Source organism: Atheta coriaria, unplaced genomic scaffold (genome assembly GCF_025399875.1).
Source record: "Atheta coriaria isolate IRGN ID8LTWV9N9 unplaced genomic scaffold, Caltech_Dcor_3.1 hic_scaffold_13_pilon, whole genome shotgun sequence".
In the NCBI taxonomy this organism is placed as follows: Eukaryota; Metazoa; Arthropoda; class Insecta; order Coleoptera; family Staphylinidae; genus Dalotia; species Dalotia coriaria.
In genome coordinates, this window is record NW_027045455.1 from 791,907 (window position 1) to 812,597 (window position 20,691).

Consider the following 20,691-nt stretch of genomic DNA (forward strand, 5'->3'; position numbering starts at 1 on the left):
GTTTAATTTAATTACTATCAAAACATTTGTATAACTAAACTGATGCACAACATCAGTAGTGTGGTACGTGATGAAAAGATATTATCACATGTTGATTTGTAAATCAGCGGTTGGAAGAGCGACATGTCTTCCGAGTTCGTGGTCCAACCTATAACGCTCTCGTCGCGATTTTGCATTTTTAACCAGACTAGTAGTGGTTGGAAGTAGTCGAGGAGTGGATCGGCACTTAGGCGATCTTCTTTACCTTTGGTTATAATCCGGATGACATCACGCCAGTTACGCGCCCGACCCAACTTCAATGCTTCGCTGTAAGTACAAAATTTAATTTAACCTATGTTAATTAACACTAGTAGCGACAATTGTAATGAAGTTGAGTAATGATTCACAATCATATCACTTGCAAACATGATTTAATCGTTTTAAACTTGAAAAATCACTTAATTTACGATAAAAGAAAGGGCGGAAAGTAGGGAAAGCAACCAAATTCAAAGGGTGTGGACTGCTGGACAACTCAGGCACGATTGAGCAAAGCAGTCACTGCGCGCCGCCCTTTCATACCTGCACTCAACCTGCAAAAAGAAGTGGGGGTAGGTGCGCTAGGTATAAAGTGGTAGTAGCAAGCAAGGGTGCCAGCTGCGTGTACCTGCATATAATAGTAGTGGGGGTAAGCAGTAAGTTTGAGTCATGGTCAGCCGACTAATGAAAGAAAACATGGTCTCATTTATAAAACAGGCGTTGCATGAGGGCCCTCGTGGTTTATAAATTTAAATTTAGATTTCAAGTACAAAAGCGTAAAGAGTCATTAAATAACTATGCAAAACATTTAATTTATATTTAATTCGTGCGCACTCACCCAAGTAAACGTCCTGCTTCACGCGAGCGATAAATGTCGCACGTGTGTAATTGCCCCGAATGTCCCGCAGCAGTACACAGCGCTTCTTGAAATTGAAACTCCAACAGTAAGCCGACGTAGTACTTGGTATAGGGTACGTCGGAAATTATATGCTTTTTGGAGGCGGCGTCTAGTTGCTTCTCGGTGCGTGGTAATGGTGGTACGACGCCTTGGTACCGCAAGCGTAGCTCCCACCATGCAGAATTCATCGTTTGAATACCGTCGCGATACACATGGAAACGCCACTAGTATTTTTATAAACATAAATTATAATAACAAAAAAAAATCATTTTGGGTGTGACTAAGTACCTGATCAACGAGTAAAGCATATGGAGCGTACGCGACTTTTTTTAATGCCATCATCATCAAGAAGTTCATGTTTAACTCATAAGTATTTGAGTTGTTTTGATGGAGGCCAATTTTTAAAAAGTGGCTTGGGTTGTACACTGATAAATCAATTGCATTTGATATTGCTTCATGGAAACCTTTAGTAAAAACATTTTAATCATGTAAATATAAATTTTAACCTATTTCTTGGTTACCTGGATTAGCGCCATCTCTGTATAGGAATGGTTGATCATTATACTGCATATAATATTGCACGTGAGCCATCTCATGGTGAGCATTTACGAAATTCTCCATGTTTACTTCAGTACATTGCTTAATTCTACAAGAAACCGCCATTTTGATTAGAATCACATCTTTTTTACACATAATACAAGCATTGTACAGTTTGGTTGTACCTGTAGTCAATTTTATTGCAAAAATCCCAAGCACTAGCTGTACATTGTACTTTCCTATCAGTCGGTTTATCAAACAACGAATGTCTCCAAAATTCAGGTGGTAGAGGTTTCATACCCATTGAAGTGAAAAATTCTTCGGCCATTTGAAACATTCGCAACGGCGTGAATCCCTGTCGTAACATTTCATCGGTAACTTCAAGTTTTTGTACTGCTGGGTACGGCATAAGAAGTTCTGTAATTTGTGCCCAGTCTTGTCCCCAGATATTCCCCAATAAATGGATTGGTATTGGTCCACCGGGACGAATATGCTCAACGCCATATTTTTCTATTAGTTTGCGCCTTGCATAAGTAAAAAGTTCTTTGTACAGGGGTTGAATCTTTTGCCATGAGTCTGCCAGTTCATATTCAAAGTTGTCGTCTTCGTATTGGTAACGCATTTGTTCACCAGCATCCACAAATCCTAATTGTATAGATAAAAATAAATCGATTTAAGTGAAATGATTTATACTTGCCGTTTAATCGTGCTGCCTGATTTGCTAGTTGTATATAACGCATGAATTTGTTCTTCATTGATGGACCAGTTTTATCGTGCCATTCTCTCCAGATGTGTGTAAGTTCTTCAGGATTTCTCGAGTGTGCCATTAATTGAAACACATCTGGATCTAAGACTAAATCACAGAATCGATTTTCCATATTGTTGAATGCACAAATTCGTACGCTGTTGTACATATCTTTCATTTCGGATATCAAGTGATGTATCTACAAATGTTATTTGTAAAATCACTCAGTTTTTAAAAAATTGTTGGATTGGTGTATGTTTGGTTGCCTGGGTGCATATTTAAAAATTGATTCATTAGTACGGTTTGTTTACAATTTTGTTAGTGTATTACATCCGCAAAAACCAGAAAATGATAAATGTAAGTGATATTAATCTAATTTAACTAATAAATTGCATTCTACTTGATATAAATTTACACATAATTGCCTTTGGTGTGGTTGCAAATAATTATTTGAATATTTTACATTATATAACCTCAAAATACAAATAGATTATAGGAAAGGTTACAGTTATAGTTGTTGAATTACCTGATATAAATAGTATTACCTCATTATATTTGTCATCTGGTAAACTTGCTTTGCCATTGGTCACGAGTAATTTAAGCTGTCTCCGCGCCATTGGATCGGGTAATTTAGTCCAGTCGAAGGTAACAGCGCGCTTCCACGATAACTTATCAAACTTTGCTTTTAACATCTGCTCGTCAATCATCCGGCGCTTGTTAAAGTCCGTCATATTAGTCGAGTACTTCCATTGGGCCGTACTCACCCGGAAGCACATATTCGACGCGTCCGATTCATATTCTCGAAGAAATTGCAGAGCTTCTCCTAAATTTTCATTAGTACCCTATTGAAATATGGCAAATTTAAATTTTAATAAAGAAAATTTAACGCACTAAATAAATAGTTGATACGATAATAATGATGATGACTTAATCATAATTCATAATGCAATTGATCGTTTCGCAAACGCTCGCTTAATTAATTTCGAATACTTTTTCCTTCGTCTTGAGCTTTAACTTCGAGCGCGGCGCGGTGCGTTACGGTATTTAAATGAGAACAATAAAAATGCGCGTGACGACCTCAAATTACTCGCTCGGAACACGTGCCGAAGAAGACACACGGGCGCGCGATTTTAATCATTTCTATATGTTGTGTGCAAATCGTTAGCAAACCGTTAGAGGAGTTTGGAAGTTAACAATCTGAATTTCAGCAAAACAAAACGTTAAAGAGCACACATGCACACATATGTAAATTTATGCCATGTTGCCATGTTTGTTTGGTTGCATAAAATTACAGAAAATTTTACTTCAAAAAAAAATCTCAAAAGCTTAAAACAGCCGTAATTATATAATTATTTACGTTAAATGCGTAAATAAAGTTTTTTAGTTTAAATTTATTTAAAAAAGTAAAAATTGTTTGATTTTATAATATCTAGAGTAAATTCTAGTCTGGTGGAAAGTTTTGAATAAATTTCACGCTGTTGATTGTTACAAATATTACCGCCGCATATTTTGTAATAATTACACTAATAAGTAAGTTAATTAATTAATTAATTAATACCTGCACAATCCTGGCGTCCGAAATGCAAACAACATGTTTCGCAACAACTACAAGAAGAAAACTAATCAGATGCACATCAAAACGCATAGTTTTTCAACAAAATTTCTTCCAAGTCGTAATATTTCTGTTATCTTCTTTGGTGGTTTTCTTTGGTTTGGGTAGTATAGTGCGGTGTGGATTTCGCGACGACACGAGCACTAATGCGGCATGTTTTTGCGCGTCAATCCTGGAGCGGACTGACATCACTTCGTGACATTAACTTTGGATTAAGGTGTGTTTCGGAGGATAGCGTGACAAATTGTTTTGCAGAGATGCAATACGTTGAGCGTAACAAAGTCGCGCATCGTGCTCGAGGGCAAAACGCGCGCGCGTGCCACGGCGGTAAACAAAGAGCCACTGAAGAATGGCGATGCCGTCGAAGTCGACAGCCACTGCGGCGCGTATTCTGCGAGGCGTACACACGCACACTGGCAGGAACAACGTGGAGCAACAAGAAGTAACGAACGTTATGGTTCTTGCATTCGGCATACTACTTGTTGATGCCATTCGATCATACTTGATGTGTTTGAAATTTGCTTAAACTAACTTTTGCAATATTTTAATCATGTAAATTACAGTGGTAGTACAATTTTGCAAAAAAGTTACAAATTGTCCCAAAAATAACTCTGAAAAAAGAAATTATTTTTGCATTTGCTTCCTTTGATATATAACCTCGTTTTTCCTTAGTTGAGTTTTGAAATTAGGTTAGGTTTTTATTTTTTAGTTGTTTACTTGCAGATTTTATTATTTTCAACGTTGAAATTTCAAGATTTAAAAAATACAATCATTTTTGTCTTAAATCATGAATTTCCTTGTTTTTAAATATAAAATATTACTTTAATATAACTTTATACACATTTAAAGTCAGTAAATTATAGTTAAACTTCAAGCCAACTATGACAAAACAACAACGACAAACGCATCCAAGTAACAACAAATTATATTATCATTTATCTACCTCCTGTGCCGATTTTGCCGATTTAGCTTTGTTGTGTTTACCTCCTCGCTGTTTGGCTTGGGTTGACATGACTTCATTCAGTCAGTTTTAATATTATTGTGACTATGATCCGTCAAAGGACAACTGCGCAATTTCAGGCGTAAAATTATTAGAAGATTAAAATACAATTATTATAAACACACTTAAATATGATGAGCATTTTTAATCATTTGCGGTTTTTTCGAAGTAATTGACGCCAATTATATTATTTTTGCGAAGAAGCAAATATAATATAATAACAATATACAGTTGTATAATTGATAGTTGCTTGTGTTTTGTCATTTGTGTTGAAGGATAATTAGAGGAAGCGACAAGTGGAAAACATTCATTAATCAGCGGATACAAATTTTGTTGTGTTTGATTTACTGTTATATGTGGTTAGGAGGTGTTTAATATAGGCAACCAAGATTACACTTAAAGTAGTGCAAGTGCAGAATTATAACAAATTGTAGACAATTTTTGAGGTAATTGAAGATGAAAAGAAGCAAAATACGTCAAAAAAATTAAACATTGTGTCACAATTCTATACGTAAAACATATTAAATCCAAAAAATTAAAATTTTGATCAAAAACATAGATTCTAACCTAGGTTTAGAACTCAAACGCCGTAAAACCGTTAGATTAATTTAGCAGCCAAAAAAATCAAAATAAAAAAGCGCAATTTTTTTAAATTTTGCACAGGAATAAAATAATTGGTCGAATTTTATATTACAAATCAAAATACTTTATTAACAATAATGTATAACCTCACAACAACAACATTGGCGTGGCATTAATGCACATAACAATAAATAAGATTATCTTCTGAGACAGAAACAAAAAATTACAAATACATACTGTTTGAGTCATAAATATAAATCAGCGCCGCTTAGATGCCGGCAAGTTCATCGCGATACCTCTGCGTAACGTACTGCGGCTTTCTCTGCTGCAGCGAAATGTTCACCTCTTCGGGCGACCTGAAAACCTGACCCGTCGGCTCGGACGACGCCGCCCGGAGGTTAGCGGTCGGACGCACCACAGTCAGCACCTGATGCTGCTGTGCGGTTTGCTGTAATCCAACTCGTACCTGCACACCAACATACACACAAATTAGTAAGTAACCTAGAACACGTCCGATTGATCACCACATACCGGTTTGCGTTGATGGTGATACTGTTGTTGCTGTACGTATTGCTGTCTATCATCCTCATCCTCTTCTTCATCGTCTTCTTCATAGCTGTTGTGGCTGTAGTAATTTTCCGGGTAATAGCGGTCAGAGTATTTCAATGAAATGTTTGGCTTGCGTTGGTGCTCTTCGAGATTAACAGGTTTATAAAGGTATTCGTTAACAAAGTGGAACTGGGATGATTTGGCACAGATATTATCTGCTCCAGGGGGCATACAGATGAGGTGCACTTGATGGAAGGTGAAACCCTCGGGGCAGATCCATGAATGTTTAGCGTTATCCTGGCAGTAGTGGAATACTTCACATTGGAGGTCTTCATCAGCATAATAACCGGTGTTTTTTCCTGTACAGTCAAATTTAGAATTTGGTAGGAGGAGACTTAACCTATCAGGTTCTTCTTCGATTTCTTCTTCCACTTTACTACGGTCTTTCGATTGCTATAAAAATAATATTTTTACTTCAAAAAATTTAAAATTTTGAGTTTTACTATACCGCTTTGGAATATACAGGTTGTTGTGGTTGATGTTGATGTTGCACGTATTGAGGTTGTTGCACAGGTTGAATCGGTCTTCTGTAGATCTGTGGTTGCGGCTGTGGTTGCGGTCTCTGTGCGGGTCTCACCTGCACAGGAATCACATTCTGCAGATTGTAATCATCTCCGTAAACTGGTCTCCTTGCTTGACTTTGAGCTGGAGCAATATCTTCGTCTTCCTCTTCTTCATCTTCATCATGTTCATTTACTAGACTTTGTGTTGCTCTGAATGGTGTTGGTACAGTTGGACCGAAACCTTTGCTTTGCAGGTGTTTGATTTGCTCTGCGCTTAGTTTTGTATAGCTGGGACCATTGGTTACCTGAGGTAATGCCGCGTTGGACGTAATCAATGCCAGGAGGCATACACCTAATGCGTGTAGTTTCATTCTGTAAGAAAAAAGAATAAAAATAATTAAGAGATAATAAAGTATTGCATAAGATAGATAGTTATTGCGTTACGACGTCGCGAAAAGTGTCACAGGGTGTGTTTGTTATGATTTTTAATTTGGTCTAACGTCCGGTACGATGCGAATGATGTAACTACTTTCACCAAGGCTCATTGCTCTAAGCTAAACGCTTCAAGCTTCATGCTTAAACATTCATCTAGTTCAGATTTTTAAAAATAAAATCTTAATAAAAAAGTTTTACAGGTGTAAATTATTTAAAGTATTAATCATGCTTTTTATATAAATTATTTTAAAGATTATTTAACTTCCTATGATAATTTATCTAATGTAACAGTTGAAATTGCAGGTGTGTTCAACTCAGGTCATTCCCATTGATTTTTTTCCAGCGTCAAGTTTGACTTGTCTCGCTGCTCGGACAAAATTCGTTCCGAAAAGTAGACCATTATAGGTGTGTTGGCGAAACGCAGGAGTGCCATACATTATCCGTATATGCAGAATTCGAACGCATTGCATTCGTTTAAATTGAGGAAATCCACAAACTCGCACCGGTCGCATGCGATTTGCTTTCCCAAATACAAACCGCGTTCAGTCCGAAGCAATTTGCAGTATAGCGCAAGCGTTTGATGTCGCATTCGCGTAATATCCACGCCGTTATAAGAGAATTAATAATAATTGTCGAAGTCGGCTGTAAATTCAAAATCCACAAGGAAACTGTTGGATTGAGTGGAATTGAGTGGAATACTCGTTAAACTTTCATTAATATTTGTATACTGATAAAATGTGTGCAATGTGGGCATTTACAGTGATAAATTTAGAAATGATTTCTTGTTTTACAGAAAATGTCATAATACTAACACTTTTTTTATATATTTAGTATTCAATTAGCGGTTGGAGGTGATTAGGCGTTAAATTTTATATGTGTCGGCTAAATATCAGCGGGTTGGTAAATGTCACTGAATTTTTATTTGATTTTAATTGCCGACTTCAAATAGCTATCAATTAGTTTGAAAAAATTAAAACTTATGCAACTCAATGAGCTTTTCATTATGTTGTGTAGAAATTTCTATCAATTTTCCGATTTTTGAGTTTTTATTGGAAAAAAATGCGTTAAATTTCATTGAATCATGAAAAATATAAATAAATACAAAAATATACATGTAGATTAATGATTTTCCAAATATGTAAGCAAATATCAACAAGTTAATCAACTCCTTGTTAGCAAATTCCAAATATGACGTGAATCTCAACTCAAATCTGGATTAACAAACGTGTTAAACCAAAAAAAAGGCGTTGAAATAACTAAATCAGTTAACATGAAAACATGAACAGAAAACAGAAAACATGAAAAGTTGCAATGCAATGAAATATTTCCGCATTCACTTTGTACTAGTTGCAGTAGTCCAACACACTCGTAAAACAAAACACGACAAAAAGATTTATCTGTTACAGATTTCGAAACTGTTGGAGCAGAAATATTTCTTTGCTATTAATTAATTATTTGCATTTGACCGGTTGATAACTAATTAAATTGTACATTCAGGTGCACGTAATTTTCATCACTTTTAATTAAGATTATAAACTATAGGATTGTTTAATAACTGCAAACGTAATTAATAAATTAATTGTTTTTCCATCTGGATATTGAAGATAATCATATCGTAGTTTCACTATCGCTCGCGTCTAAGTTAAAACAAATGTTCATTTATGCAAATTACTTTCCCATTATATTATTTATGGATATCTACAATAATGATTATGAATGAACTACGCGTATGAGTAATTGCGAAGCGCACGGATGCAAACTGGCAATTAACGTTATTACGATTAATTCATAGCGATTTGTTTTCATTTGTTGCAATTGCTTTGTTTTTTTCTTTAACAAAGGGAAAGTGTTTTGTTATGCTTAAACGTTAAATCGTTATTTCCGTTCATAACTCAAGTAAAATCAAAGTGTTTTATTCTCACATCCAATCTAATCTAAAGACAAATAAATTTAAATTTGAATTGGTTTAGAATGTAGACATTCTAGCAGTAAAGTTTGATGATAAATTTTAATAGTTTTAACTAATTAATGCCATCAAAAAGAAATGAGGATAAGAGCGGTTTCGATTTTCGTTGTAATTTAAGCTTAGTATGCCATCCATTTGCCATCTGATGTGGTTTCACTAATTCACTAATAAAAGTGTAGCCATTTTTCTCGTTAATAATCTCACCAAGTTTCTGTTTCGCTCATCACGCACTGCAGTAAAATATTTCCAACTCATTCACCGCGGCGTTAGCGTCAGCTGTATTTATATGATTTTGTGATTGTAACAACGCGACGAGAGTTGCGAGAAGTCTTGTGTGTGTTGGACTCAATGGCAAGATGCTCGAAGAATCGAGACGATGTGACCGCGAACTCTAAACCGCAAGAAGTAGGTCTGCGATTGTCTGCGCAGAGACAATATCGAATCCTAATTATTCCGCGTGTTAATCTACATTATTTACTATTTGATATGCTTGAGTTACTTTTGATAAAGTTACAAAAACTACAACTTTCTTTGTGAATGTATAAAAATTCCCATAGAAAATTAAACTTTTTACTTATATTCGATTTTGAATTGAATAATTTTATAATAAAAAATTTATTTTATTCTTTCCTGACCTATCATCACTAAAAATCATCGAAATTTCAAACAGTAAATTATGTAATCGTATTGGTGTCACACGATTGAATCTCAAAACAAAGTACATCTATGAATATTGATTGTAACACATTTATGACGCCAGTAAAATAAAATATAATCAAATAAAATGCGAAGAAATCTTGTTGCCAATATTTGCGAGGTCGGAGGTCGCACTTTTACTTTTTGCAATTAAATTTATTTTTTACATTTACGTCATGTGAGTATTAATTGTTTATAATAATAAATTGATTGCTATTGAGTAGCATAATCTTTTTAAGCAATAAATAAATGTTTCATTTAATAATAAATAAGTAAATAATCATTCCGTGTGGTTGACTTTGTTGATTGATGTTATGGATAGGCTACATTATTATTACTTTCTGGAGATGTGTAGGATCAAGAGCAAACTTTCATATACTTTCTCTAATAACGAGCATAATATGCGTATCACACCAAATCTCGTTTATCTAATTTATGGAAATTAACGCCGTTACTGCGAAAAATTCGTGTATTGTTCTTTCGAACACCGAAACAAAACAATAGGCGTGTGGTTCTTGTTTTTGTTCTAAAAACAATTGTGTCTTAATTGCATATCAATTTACGTTGATTTAGATTGAAGAAAACAATGGTATATATCAAATATTATCTTTAATTATTTATTTGCTTTTTTGGGTTTAATATTGCTATCAGTGTCGTGATTTTTTCTTTATTTTTGGAAATTTTCTTATTTTAAAAATAAAATAAAAATAAATTGGAACAAAATTGGAATTTAGATAAAAACCAAGTAAAAACTTAATAATTTCACATTAAGTTGTGTTTTAAAATGTTTGTAAACTACTTTTGATGTATTTTCTGCCATTTTTGCTTCTTTTTCTAAACGCTCAAAGGAACCGTGTACAATTTTGTGAATAATGAGCAAAAATATTTAAAAAAAATTGATTTGGATGTTTTTTATTTTTTACAAATACTAAATTTGATTATCATTAATTATTTTTTCATTCATTGACCACAACTAATCAAAAATTTAATTTAAAAAACAATACTCACATAAATTGTGTTTAAAATCACTTATCACTTATTGTTATTATTTTTTAATTCGATAGGACTTCTTGATGTTCACTCTTTGTCGTTAAATAACGAACTGATTCAAGTGCACGTCTGTCCGAAAGTTTTTACCTATTCCGCGACGGGCCGATCGCGCCGAGAAGAAGTAGAAGCTCGCGAAGAAGTGCGCGGTGGGGTAATTTCACTATCGCATGAATCGAATGTGCATAACTTGTGCATAACGTTTTCTTTTCTTCTTCGCCTCCATGGCCATTCGATAAGCTGCTTTTCTCTTTCACGCTTCTATTCTATTTCTTCCTGTCGTGATTCAAAACTATAAAATGCTCTAAATTTTAATCCAAAGCTGCTAACAAAAACATACTACATCTACATCTACACAGATGTGGTTATGTAACTAACAAGTGTATAATTGGTTGCTTACAATTAGGAGCTTAGTTATTTTAGAGCATACATCGTATCACTTTGGTATGTGTTGGAATTGATGTCATAGCAGGGAAAGTAAATTAAATTTTCTATTACATAATTGATTGAATTCGTATTATGGGCGCGCAAAGCAAGCAAGTGCGTCAAAAATATCAAAAATGCCATTTAATGTAAATTAGGTTAGTGTAGTATAGTCTTCGGATAAATTATTTATCGTTTGTATTGTCGCGCCTAGAAATTATGGTAATCACAAAGAGTCGTCTATAAAAAATGCAAATAAATTCGTGTTTTATCTTTTTTATAAATTTGTTACCTAATACATTGCGCAGTAAAATCACGAGTGAGTTCATCATTCAGCAGGTATTCAAATATTTTGATTATTTCTTTGCAAAAACAAAACATTAAATCGCAAAAACAATAAAATTGTATGCTGTAAATTGAGGTTAGAAGCACATGCTTTCATTTTGCGTCTAGGAAAGTGAATATTTTAATCAAGTGATATTTTAACACTCAATATATTATATGTTATCAACATGTGTTTTGTCCTCGTACGTGTCCAGCAACAATTTATTACGAATTCAGATTAGGATTCAATTCCGGCTAGTTTATCGCTTATTATCCAACTTTTACTCGCCAAACGGGCAGATCGCTGCACGCGCGCGCGCGCTCTTTTTCTCTCTATTTATCAATATTAAAACCGGAGAAAGTTTTATTTATAACGGCCGTTTGACTGTGAAAATCGCGCGCGAGTGGTGTTTCGTTACGTTTCGCGTCGGTTTTTCACGCAACGTGCGCCATTTACGCACGCCCGTCATGGGCGAGCACCAATTTATTCAAGTTCACTGACTGCGCTGCAATTGTACACATTGAATTAGCATGGACGAGTGCAACCAGTGCAATGAATGAACGCGGAACAGACCTGAGACGCTGATGTCGATTGCTATTTTAACGACTTGTCTACTGATCGATTTGCCGTCATTTTAATACGGCTGGTTTTACAAATTTAAACTACATTTGTATTTCAACAGGTAGTATGAAAATTATTACGGAACTATTTATAGAGCAACAATCCTGTTCTATAAACTGCAAATTGATCTGTGCAGAAGTAATAATTTATAGATTACAGTAGCAAAAAATTATTTTTGTATTTTTTTTTAAATTCTGTTTGTTTTTTGATTTTTAAAGGGAAAAATCGGTGATTTTGAAATTGTAATTGAAAAAATATAAAGTTTTGTGTCTTTTACGACGTGGTTTTTACAAAAATTTAAATATTTGTCTATTAATTCTGAAAAAATTGCAATTTCAGAAATACTTCACTTTTTTTCAATTAATAATAACAATTTATGACTGGTAAATACAAAAAATATTAACAATTATATTATTCATTACAAAAAAATAATAAATTCCGCAAATATTGACCAAATTTATTTTTTACAAGTATTAATTTCATTTTATTTGACTGCTGGTCCGAAATAAATAAACTTTGAATTTCATACTTGAATAAATTTTATTGTGCAGGAATGTATAATATTAAATCACTGATTTATGATATGAATGCCATAAAGAATGGGCCGCAACAGAGTTTCTACTTTTATTTGCCGGCAGTAATTAATACTAATTAAGAATTGCGTATAACGCAAACAATAGTTTTGTTAATTATTGGGTGTTAAACTTTGAAACAATGAATAATACAAATTCGAAATTTGAATTAGAATAATGCGCGAAATTTTCGGAGAATCATAGAACACATCAATTTCTTTTTATTTTTTGTTTCATATATTGAATATGAAAGTATAATTTTTGACTAAGTTAATAAAAATATATTCTACACAGAAATATGAAACCAAAATTGACCTTACTGACAAGTCACAGTGTAATAACTAATATTTCAATAATTAACATTTCTATACTCGTATACTGTCATCTTGGTTTTTAAATATTTAAAATTAATAAATTATTTTCCTGTTTTTTTATTACTGGCATTGAAAAATATATAAAAAATCAAGATAATCCTATAAAATACAAAATTTATCATTCTAATAAAAATATGAATAATAACTAAATATAGTAAATGTCAAAAAGTGAGTAACAAAGTTTCAACTTAATCATTATTAGCAAAATACAGCAAAATAAATTTGTATTGCATTATTTTCTTCCATTTCGTAAATATTTTAAAGAAGTAAGATTAATGCGTTTCTTAGCCTGCAACAAAAAATAAAATAAAAAAATAATAAAAAAGTAATTGTTTACACTTTACTTCTGCAAATCTTGTTAGCTCAAAAAGAGGCGCACAAGTCGGTCTGCCATGCGCACATTGAAATGGCAAATCACACAAAGCCAAATCCGTAATTAATTTACCGCATTCCTCTGTGCTTAGCACATCGCCAAACATCACGGCACCTTTAAAAGCACAAAAAAAATAAAATTCCAACACATTCTCAAATAAATTAGCTTAATTTTTTTTGCATCAATAAAAATGTAGGTTTTTACTTAAAAAAAAGACGAATATACCAACCGCGGCAAGCTTCCGAATTAATTAAATTAGTCACCATCGGCGGCATCCATTGATTGAAACAAACAGCGTCCACAATCGAATTCACAATTTCGTACAGCATCAATTTTGTTAATTCGGCAAGTTTCTCCTTGCGTCTGGCGTTCTCCCTCAGCGCCTTATTATACAAACATTCCGGCACAGAATTCACAATCAGTGTATCCTCATTAGCACGCGAATAATCTAGACCAAACTTTTTAAACACGTCCATATACTTTAGACACGTCTCAATTGTGTTGCGGCTGCCTGCGACTTCGAATGGTTTCAGTTTAGTTGTTGTTAATTGGATATTTTCTTCAAAGTACCCTTAGAATAAAATAAATCTCTACAATGTGAACATTAGCGATTAGTTTCTATTACCTTTATGAATGTTAATATATTTTTTCATGAGTTGTTCGAGTCGCACGCGTTCATGCACAGCGTGCTGATCGAAAATGACAATCATCGCCTTCGGTTTCCACACGGTGACGATAAATTTACAATCGTATTGTCTCAGCACGTCCAGCTGATGAAACATGTCCTTTGTAAATGCCACCGGATTAAGCGAACTCGACGCTTGCCTAATTTTCGGTAATTGCAATTCTTGCGTTTCGATGATGAATCGTTTGTCATAGATTCGTTTAAAAAATTCTACGTAATCTGATGAGAAACAAACAGAAAAATCAATTTAAATATTTTGATGTATTATGTTATTGGAAACAAATTAAGTGCAGATGTCGTGACCTTTACCTGTATTTTGCAAATAATGCTTCTTCCATTTGACGTGCGCCAAATCTAAGTCATCATCGCGGTAACATTCACAAACCGCCGCGTGAAATTCACGTTTTGTTTCGTTGCTCACCGTTTCGGTAATTTGAGGGTTTCTTTGAGAATTGAGAGAATCCTTTGGGAAGATCTATAGGTCTTTTGTTAGCTCAAATATTTCGTTGCCAGCGGGTAATTGTGTCATTGTGTTGCCTATAAAATTAAAATTTAAAATTATTTGGCAAAACTTTGATTGTATTTTTGAGATTCTGCTGTTGTTTTGTTATTTACCTGTCCGTTTGTTAATGTAATAACTCCCGCCTTGATCGTCAAATTTTCTGGACCACTCATCAATTTCCAAATTAGTATCCAACCCTGGGCCCCAAAATATCTGTAGTTGTGATAGGTTTTTTCTTTTTGTTTTGATTTGTAGTACAGAAAGAAAAATCCGTTGACTTTTTCACATTTTCACAATGTTGAGTAGTATTAAATTTAAAACTCCAATTTTCCGCCAATTCTTCGATTGCAATGGATAAATTAAACGGATTATTGTTGTTATTACTTTCTACATTTTCATTTTCAAATATTTCAACTCCAGAAAACGCCTTAAATCCCTCAAATGCATTAATATTAAAATCATCTTTATCATTATTGACGTTTTTGTCAATAATTACTTTAGTATCTTTGGCTGATGTTGCGTCTGCGTTATTTTCTTGAAGGAAATAACTTAAATTAGCAAACGACATGTTATTTTGATTTTTTGTGATTGTTTCTGAAGCTTCCCGCGGTGCGTTTTGCGTTTCATTCATTTTTAATATGCATGAATGAAAATTGCTTCCCCAAGGAGTAAACGGTGCGTTATCTGGAGTCCCTTCAATAATACCATCATCATCAAATTTTGTTATGTTTGTGGTTATGTTGTCGTCTTGTATTGGTTTGACAATAACATCGCTAATAATATTAACTTTCGGTTTTTTGCTTTTAATTTTATTCTCGTTATTGTGATTTTTCACAATTTCTACTTGTTTTGGTATAATTCCCAATTGACTTTGATTGTGCTGATTACCAATAGTACACTGTATAGATTGTTCCATCATAATAATAGTTTCATTTACGCTTAATTGTTTCATAGAAGTATTCGTGGCTTTATTAGTAATTAACCTGATTTTTCTTCGATTCTTGTTAACCTTCTTCGTAGATTTTCTTTTTCGCGAATGCTCCAATTTTCGTCTAGAAATAGTTGTGACCGTCGTACGTCTACTAACAGAAATTAAAGTCCTCGTTTTGGTTCTTGTCCCAGTTCGGGAATTTGTCTTCGAATAAGTGATGTGTTTGCCTTGGTTTTGACCTGGGTTGATGTTTGTAGTTGTCGTACTTCGAGTCCTGCTTCTGACCTGGTATTGTTTCAAACGGGTTGTGTTTTCTGAGGCACGCATCCGAAAAAAATTACCGGATCGTTTCTTTTTCTTCGGCACTGGATGCGGAAGAGTGAATTCCATTCCGTGAATAGGCGAAAAGTCTGAATCGTAAACGGTTTTCGCAAAATTATGCATTTGCTTTGCCGTGCGAGTGGATTTACGAGGAAAGTGAAATGATTTTTTATCTAGTTCCTCAAAATTGAATAAATCCCAATCATTTTGATTTTCTTGGGTACCCAGAGAAGTGTCTAGAAACTTTGGTACATCAAAATTTGTAGGATATTTCGGAGCTTTACTAATTTTTTGATAATGTCTTTTGGGATATTCATAAAAATGTTTATGATGATACTCTTGTCTTGATTTATATTCAACTGGTAGCTTATAATGAGGAACATCTGGTGTTTTAAAGTAATCCTTAAATTTGTTATGAGTTGGAAATGTTTCATGCCTGCAGAGATCAACACGAGTATCATTCCACAATAAACCAACATCTTTTTTGTAGGTTTCATGTCATAAGATCGTTTTTCTTGTCGACGTTTCCGCTCATGTTTATAACGATAATAATGCGCTAATGCAACATCATTCCGATTGCTTTCATAATGATACTTTTTCATATTGTCATTCGGGTTTAAATAAGGAATATCTCGTTTTCTTTCCATTTCTATTGCTTGCGCTTTTTCAAGTGCGATTTGTAGCTCTTTTTCTTTTTTCAAAATCCAAGCTTCCCTCATTTGCAGTTCTTTTAAATATTCTCTTTCTTTTCTATGTGGATCATCAAATTTATCATTTGGAGGACATATCTTTGGATTGTAGTTATTGTCCTGTAAAAATTTATTTAGAACATAATTTCTTCCTATCGTTGAAGTAGTTTCAAAAGGTTCTTGTACATTCATTTTAATTGTTCCTTGATTGTTATCTTGACAACGGGAATAGTTTGTACTTGGAAAAACTTCTTTATCTTTTTGGTAAGGAGGTTTTAGTAAATCAGGATAAGAAGATGATGAATATGTCAGCTTCAAAGGCTCCTCCACACTTGAAGCAGATTTAGTTTCAACACGTTGTTCAGTTTGACAATTTACTTTAAAATCTGGATTATATACAAAATTTTCTTCGTCTTCTTCGTCTTCAATTTCTTCGCCCGGTTTTCGTACGGCCGTAGCTTTGAAAGCTCCTGGAAATCCAGACAAATGAATACGCCTCTCTAAATTACATTCAATTTTCTTCTTCTTTTCTGGTTCTGCTATCCAAATATTTTCTGTTTTGAATATTTTGCGCAACTGCCTCTCAATCACTTTGTATATTGTTTCTAAATTTTTAAACTCCACATCGTTGTAATTAATTATATGGTATTTTGAATTTGGGCATGTGATATTAAACAAATACATATAATTACCACCACTGGAAGTACTCCAATTGTTTCTAGTTTTCTTGTTGCACAAAGCACTCTTTGATAAGATATCATTCACGTGACTCGTAAGCTGTGCCGATTTTACGTGTAATTTGTTGACGAAAAACATTTGCCACTTGCTATTCTCATACTGCTTTAAATAAAGCAGAATTTTTACAATCATGCGCCCTCTGGTAATTGAATAATACTTGATGAGTTTTTCATCCAAGTTATCAATTTGTTGTTGTAAAGCAGATTCAACAGTTTCAACGGGTGTGGAACTAAATAGGATCTTTTTTGTTGAATCATCACGTAATGAAAATGTTATATTTGGATGTAGTAAAAATAGTTTTTGGAGATTTTCTTTGATTTCGTTGAATTCTAAATTCTTTGTTCGTTTCTGTCGCACGGGTAAATTGTATAAAAACTCCTGAACGGTGACGGTTGTTCCGCCACTGGCACGTTGCGCTGTTTCCATTATTGTGTGCCGGTTTCCCTCGATGGTTTTGTCAAAAGTTTGCATTAAAGTTTGGCTATCGGTAGTGTCCCATGCTCGGGATGTGATTTTTATTATTTTCGCATTGTTAGCAATTGAGGAAAGTGCCTCGCCCTTGAAACCGAATTGTTTGCGAACTTTTTCTAAGTCGTGCGTTGAGTTGCATTTGTTGGTATAGTAGCGTTTGCCAACATGTTCCAAATTTGTTTTTGTAATGCCTTCGCCATCGTCGACGACTTGAATGCGGAATGTTGTCAAGTTCACGCGTACTGTGATGTGTGTTGAATTTGCGTCCAATGAATTTAAAACCTAGGAAGATATCATTGTTTTTGGAAGTTTTTAATTTTAATGTATCATGTGTTGCATACGTAATATTTTATTTAGTGTTGTGATAGTTGCGTATTGATTCAAAGTGACAACATAATTTTCTAGTTCAGTTTAAGCTGTTTTCTTATTTTGTCAACCAAGTTGTCTGAGTATTTGTGAATTTTGTTTAATATTTAAATATTTATTAATATCTGAACATGAAAAATAACCATCTTGGAAATAACAAGTAAGTAGGAGTACAAACAATTAAAACTAATACAACTTTTTAAAAGCAAGTTTGATTTCAAATGCAATAACGCCTAGTAAAGTCTTCATAACCTGTGTTTCTTAACAACTTCTTGTAACTGATATCAACGAATAAAAGTTTTAACATTTTTAAAAATTAAACTTACCAATTCGTTAACGCATCGTGATACATTATTAACACTATAGCCGCTTCGAAGATTGGCCGTTACATTATTATCTAAACGCTTCACTTCCATTCTGGCAAAGAAACTATATTTTGTTCTCTAAAAACATTTGCTATAAACGACAATCAACTTGCATAGTTGCAATGTGTTTTTTATTATTTTTATCAGTCTAAATATGGCAACAGCGCGAATCAAGGAAAACAAAAATAACAACTTGTCTGCGACGGCGCATGACTTGCAAGGCGCAAGATTTTGCTACGAACAAAGTACAAGAATTAAAATGTGCAAATTTTTATTACAATTTAATACATTTTCTAAAAGCGCCATAACACACATATGAAGTTGTACGTTTCAAATTATATTCCAATAAATATAAGCGATAACAAGATATAGGTATATATAATATATAGTTGCATATTCTAAATAAACCCATAAATAATAATGTACACTCTCAAAACAAGATAACATAAAATATGTTGTAAATGCTAGAATACATTTTATAAAAGCTACTTATCACGTGGTTGATGTTGCTGTTGAGACTTCTGCTGTTCTTTATGCATCAGCTTCAACATATTTAAATTCTCCCTCAGGGAGGCGACCTCCTCGAAGCGATTCGCTTGAATCGCTTGCTGAATATAGTTTCGGACAATATTAATTTGTTCAATTAGCGGATCTTCACCTCCATCGGCCGTGCTAGCCTCTAAATTGTTCGCAACGTTTGCAGGGGACCAACCGGTGGTTACTGCAACTTTTTTTACCGCCACATGCACGGAATCCGCGGCGGCAGACTCTTGAGAATTCAGCAGGAGTCTCTGTTCTCTCTTTTTGACCAATTCACTGGGTGATGGAAGATTTGGTAATGTTAGTATCACCTCTTTGATGTACATGTTTGTTCCGCGACGGATCGAATTCTGCAAACTAAATTCGCGTGGAAATTCTGCTTTTGGTGGAATCGCTGATATTTTACAGCTAATTGTATCTAAAATTTCAGCTTGCTTTGCTATGGAACTTTTAAATGTTGTGCATCATGCAGGGTATATGTTGTGTCACCCATATCCAAAGATGTGAACATCTGCAAAGTGAAAATAACAGTTAATAATAGAAAACTTCAACTAGTTTTTTAGCATACCTTAATGTACAAATCAACATTAGGTTGAATTTGATTCTTAGCCCTCTGCAATTGTTGATACAATTTGCAAATCAATGGATGATGACTTTGACTCATCTGTACTTTACTCCTGCAGTCAAGCATACCTTTGCAGTGTGAGCATATTCTAAGAGTGTCTTGATCATCTTTATGTTTATTCTGTACCACACTTGCATCTGATGAATACACAGATGTTGTTATACTTCTGGCTTCTTCATATGTCAAAAATGTGGAACATGAATTGCACATAATACTGCCACACAGTCTGCAATGATGCTGCCTCCTTGTTAAATTAAAACTAGCTGCACATGATGGACATCTAGTGACAGTGCTCCCATCCAACCAAGTGACTAGTTCTTGAGCAACCTGCTTACGATCAGTGCCAGTTGATCTTAGAAATCTGTCCAACCTTATAATTAATTTGTTAGTTTCAGAAGTTCTGTGATCCAATCTTTCTCTTCTAACTTCTTTAAAGTACTCTATGTGAGACCTACTGATGCCAGGATTTTGTGGCTCTGATTTCTCGAGGAAATATCTTTGGAATGTAACATCAGACTTGATTGCTTCAATATCTCTATCATCAACTTTCAGTATTTTACTTTTTGCCTTTCCAACTAAATCTGAAATAAGTAGTTGGTTGAGGTTTATGTTTGAAATATTTATTTTGAAACTAATTACCTTTTAATGATTTTAGTAAATCCTGCTCTTCTGCATGTTTTTCTTGAAAATGGCTTAATAATATTTTAGGAGAGCGGAAATCAATGTGACATATAGGGCAGAGAAATCCCTCTTTAATCTCCCCATCCATCTCAAAGGATGGTGATAAATTTATTGCAATAAATAAATAATTAAAGTCAGGGATTGGTAGTAAAACAGTATATGAGGTGTCTTCATAACATGAGATTGAGGTTTATTTCAGGGGGGACGTTAGTTCGGTGTCGGTGTACATCGGCAATAGTCGAGAATTGCAAGCGTGGACACAATTCAAAATAGATGCAAGTAAAGTTGCCACATTCATACAGTGTAGCGACATCTATCGTAAGCGCCAAAATTATCTATTTTGATTTGTATTTCCTTTTAAACAATTAGCCTTTTTTGCACACCGTACACGTAAAGTGTTTTAATAATGTCAAACCTATTAATGTTAGGAAATTTTTAAGCGAA

General features: G+C 34.0%; 4 protein-coding genes across 4 annotated transcripts; all 4 read right to left on the minus strand.

Annotated features, from left to right (window-relative positions):
• Positions 1 to 17: 17 nt before the first annotated feature.
• On the minus strand, positions 18 to 4,135 carry LOC135801880 (angiotensin-converting enzyme-like). The gene is made up of 8 exons (XM_065315401.1): positions 3,754 to 4,135; positions 2,741 to 3,037; positions 2,148 to 2,394; positions 1,636 to 2,095; positions 1,435 to 1,559; positions 1,202 to 1,377; positions 854 to 1,137; positions 18 to 306 (listed from the first exon to the last, which is right to left on the minus strand). The coding sequence occupies exons 1-8, from the start codon at positions 3,838 to 3,840 to the stop codon at positions 18 to 20; spliced, it is 1,965 nt and encodes a 654-aa protein (XP_065171473.1). The 5' UTR covers positions 3,841 to 4,135.
• A 1,355-nt stretch (positions 4,136 to 5,490) lies between these two features.
• On the minus strand, positions 5,491 to 10,750 carry LOC135801774 (uncharacterized). The gene is made up of 4 exons (XM_065315286.1): positions 10,607 to 10,750; positions 6,447 to 6,873; positions 5,921 to 6,391; positions 5,491 to 5,855 (listed from the first exon to the last, which is right to left on the minus strand). Exons 2-4 carry the CDS (start codon positions 6,870 to 6,872, stop codon positions 5,658 to 5,660), a joined length of 1,095 nt encoding a protein of 364 aa, XP_065171358.1. The 5' UTR covers position 6,873; positions 10,607 to 10,750; the 3' UTR covers positions 5,491 to 5,657.
• A 2,442-nt stretch (positions 10,751 to 13,192) lies between these two features.
• LOC135801881 (DNA mismatch repair protein Mlh3-like) lies at positions 13,193 to 18,452 on the minus strand. The gene is made up of 7 exons (XM_065315402.1): positions 18,363 to 18,452; positions 16,250 to 17,952; positions 14,328 to 14,461; positions 13,959 to 14,237; positions 13,563 to 13,904; positions 13,305 to 13,447; positions 13,193 to 13,249 (listed from the first exon to the last, which is right to left on the minus strand). The coding sequence occupies exons 1-7, from the start codon at positions 18,450 to 18,452 to the stop codon at positions 13,193 to 13,195; spliced, it is 2,748 nt and encodes a 915-aa protein (XP_065171474.1).
• Positions 18,453 to 18,655: 203 nt separating this feature from the next.
• LOC135801854 (rabenosyn-5-like) lies at positions 18,656 to 20,540 on the minus strand. Its single transcript, XM_065315378.1, is given in 4 exon segments — positions 18,656 to 19,389; positions 19,392 to 19,452; positions 19,510 to 20,147; positions 20,206 to 20,540. Coding segments are annotated over 4 exon segments (1,332 nt in total). The 5' UTR covers positions 20,336 to 20,540; the 3' UTR covers positions 18,656 to 18,886.
• Positions 20,541 to 20,691: the final 151 nt, after the last annotated feature.

Excerpts from the sequence above, each read along its gene's own strand:
- LOC135801880 (XM_065315401.1), bottom strand. The coding sequence starts at position 3,840 with ATGCGTTTTGATGTGCATCTGATTAGTTTTCTTCTTGTAGTTGTTGCG. Across the intron at positions 3,038-3,753 it reads CGGACGCCAGGATTGTGCAG|GGTACTAATGAAAATTTAGG; the intron begins GTATTAATTAAT and ends ATATTTCAATAG. Across the intron at positions 1,378-1,434 it reads CAGAGATGGCGCTAATCCAG|GTTTCCATGAAGCAATATCA; the intron begins GTAACCAAGAAA and ends TTTTTACTAAAG.
- LOC135801774 (XM_065315286.1), bottom strand. The coding sequence starts at position 6,872 with ATGAAACTACACGCATTAGGTGTATGCCTCCTGGCATTGATTACGTCC. Across the intron at positions 6,392-6,446 it reads AACCTGTATATTCCAAAGCG|CAATCGAAAGACCGTAGTAA; the intron begins GTATAGTAAAAC and ends TTATTTTTATAG. Across the intron at positions 5,856-5,920 it reads ATCACCATCAACGCAAACCG|GTACGAGTTGGATTACAGCA; the intron begins GTATGTGGTGAT and ends GTTGGTGTGCAG.
- LOC135801881 (XM_065315402.1), bottom strand. The coding sequence starts at position 18,452 with ATGGAAGTGAAGCGTTTAGATAATAATGTAACGGCCAATCTTCGAAGC. Across the intron at positions 14,238-14,327 it reads GCATTATTTGCAAAATACAG|ATTACGTAGAATTTTTTAAA; the intron begins GTAAAGGTCACG and ends GTTTCTCATCAG. Across the intron at positions 13,250-13,304 it reads AGCTAACAAGATTTGCAGAA|GCTAAGAAACGCATTAATCT; the intron begins GTAAAGTGTAAA and ends TTTTTGTTGCAG.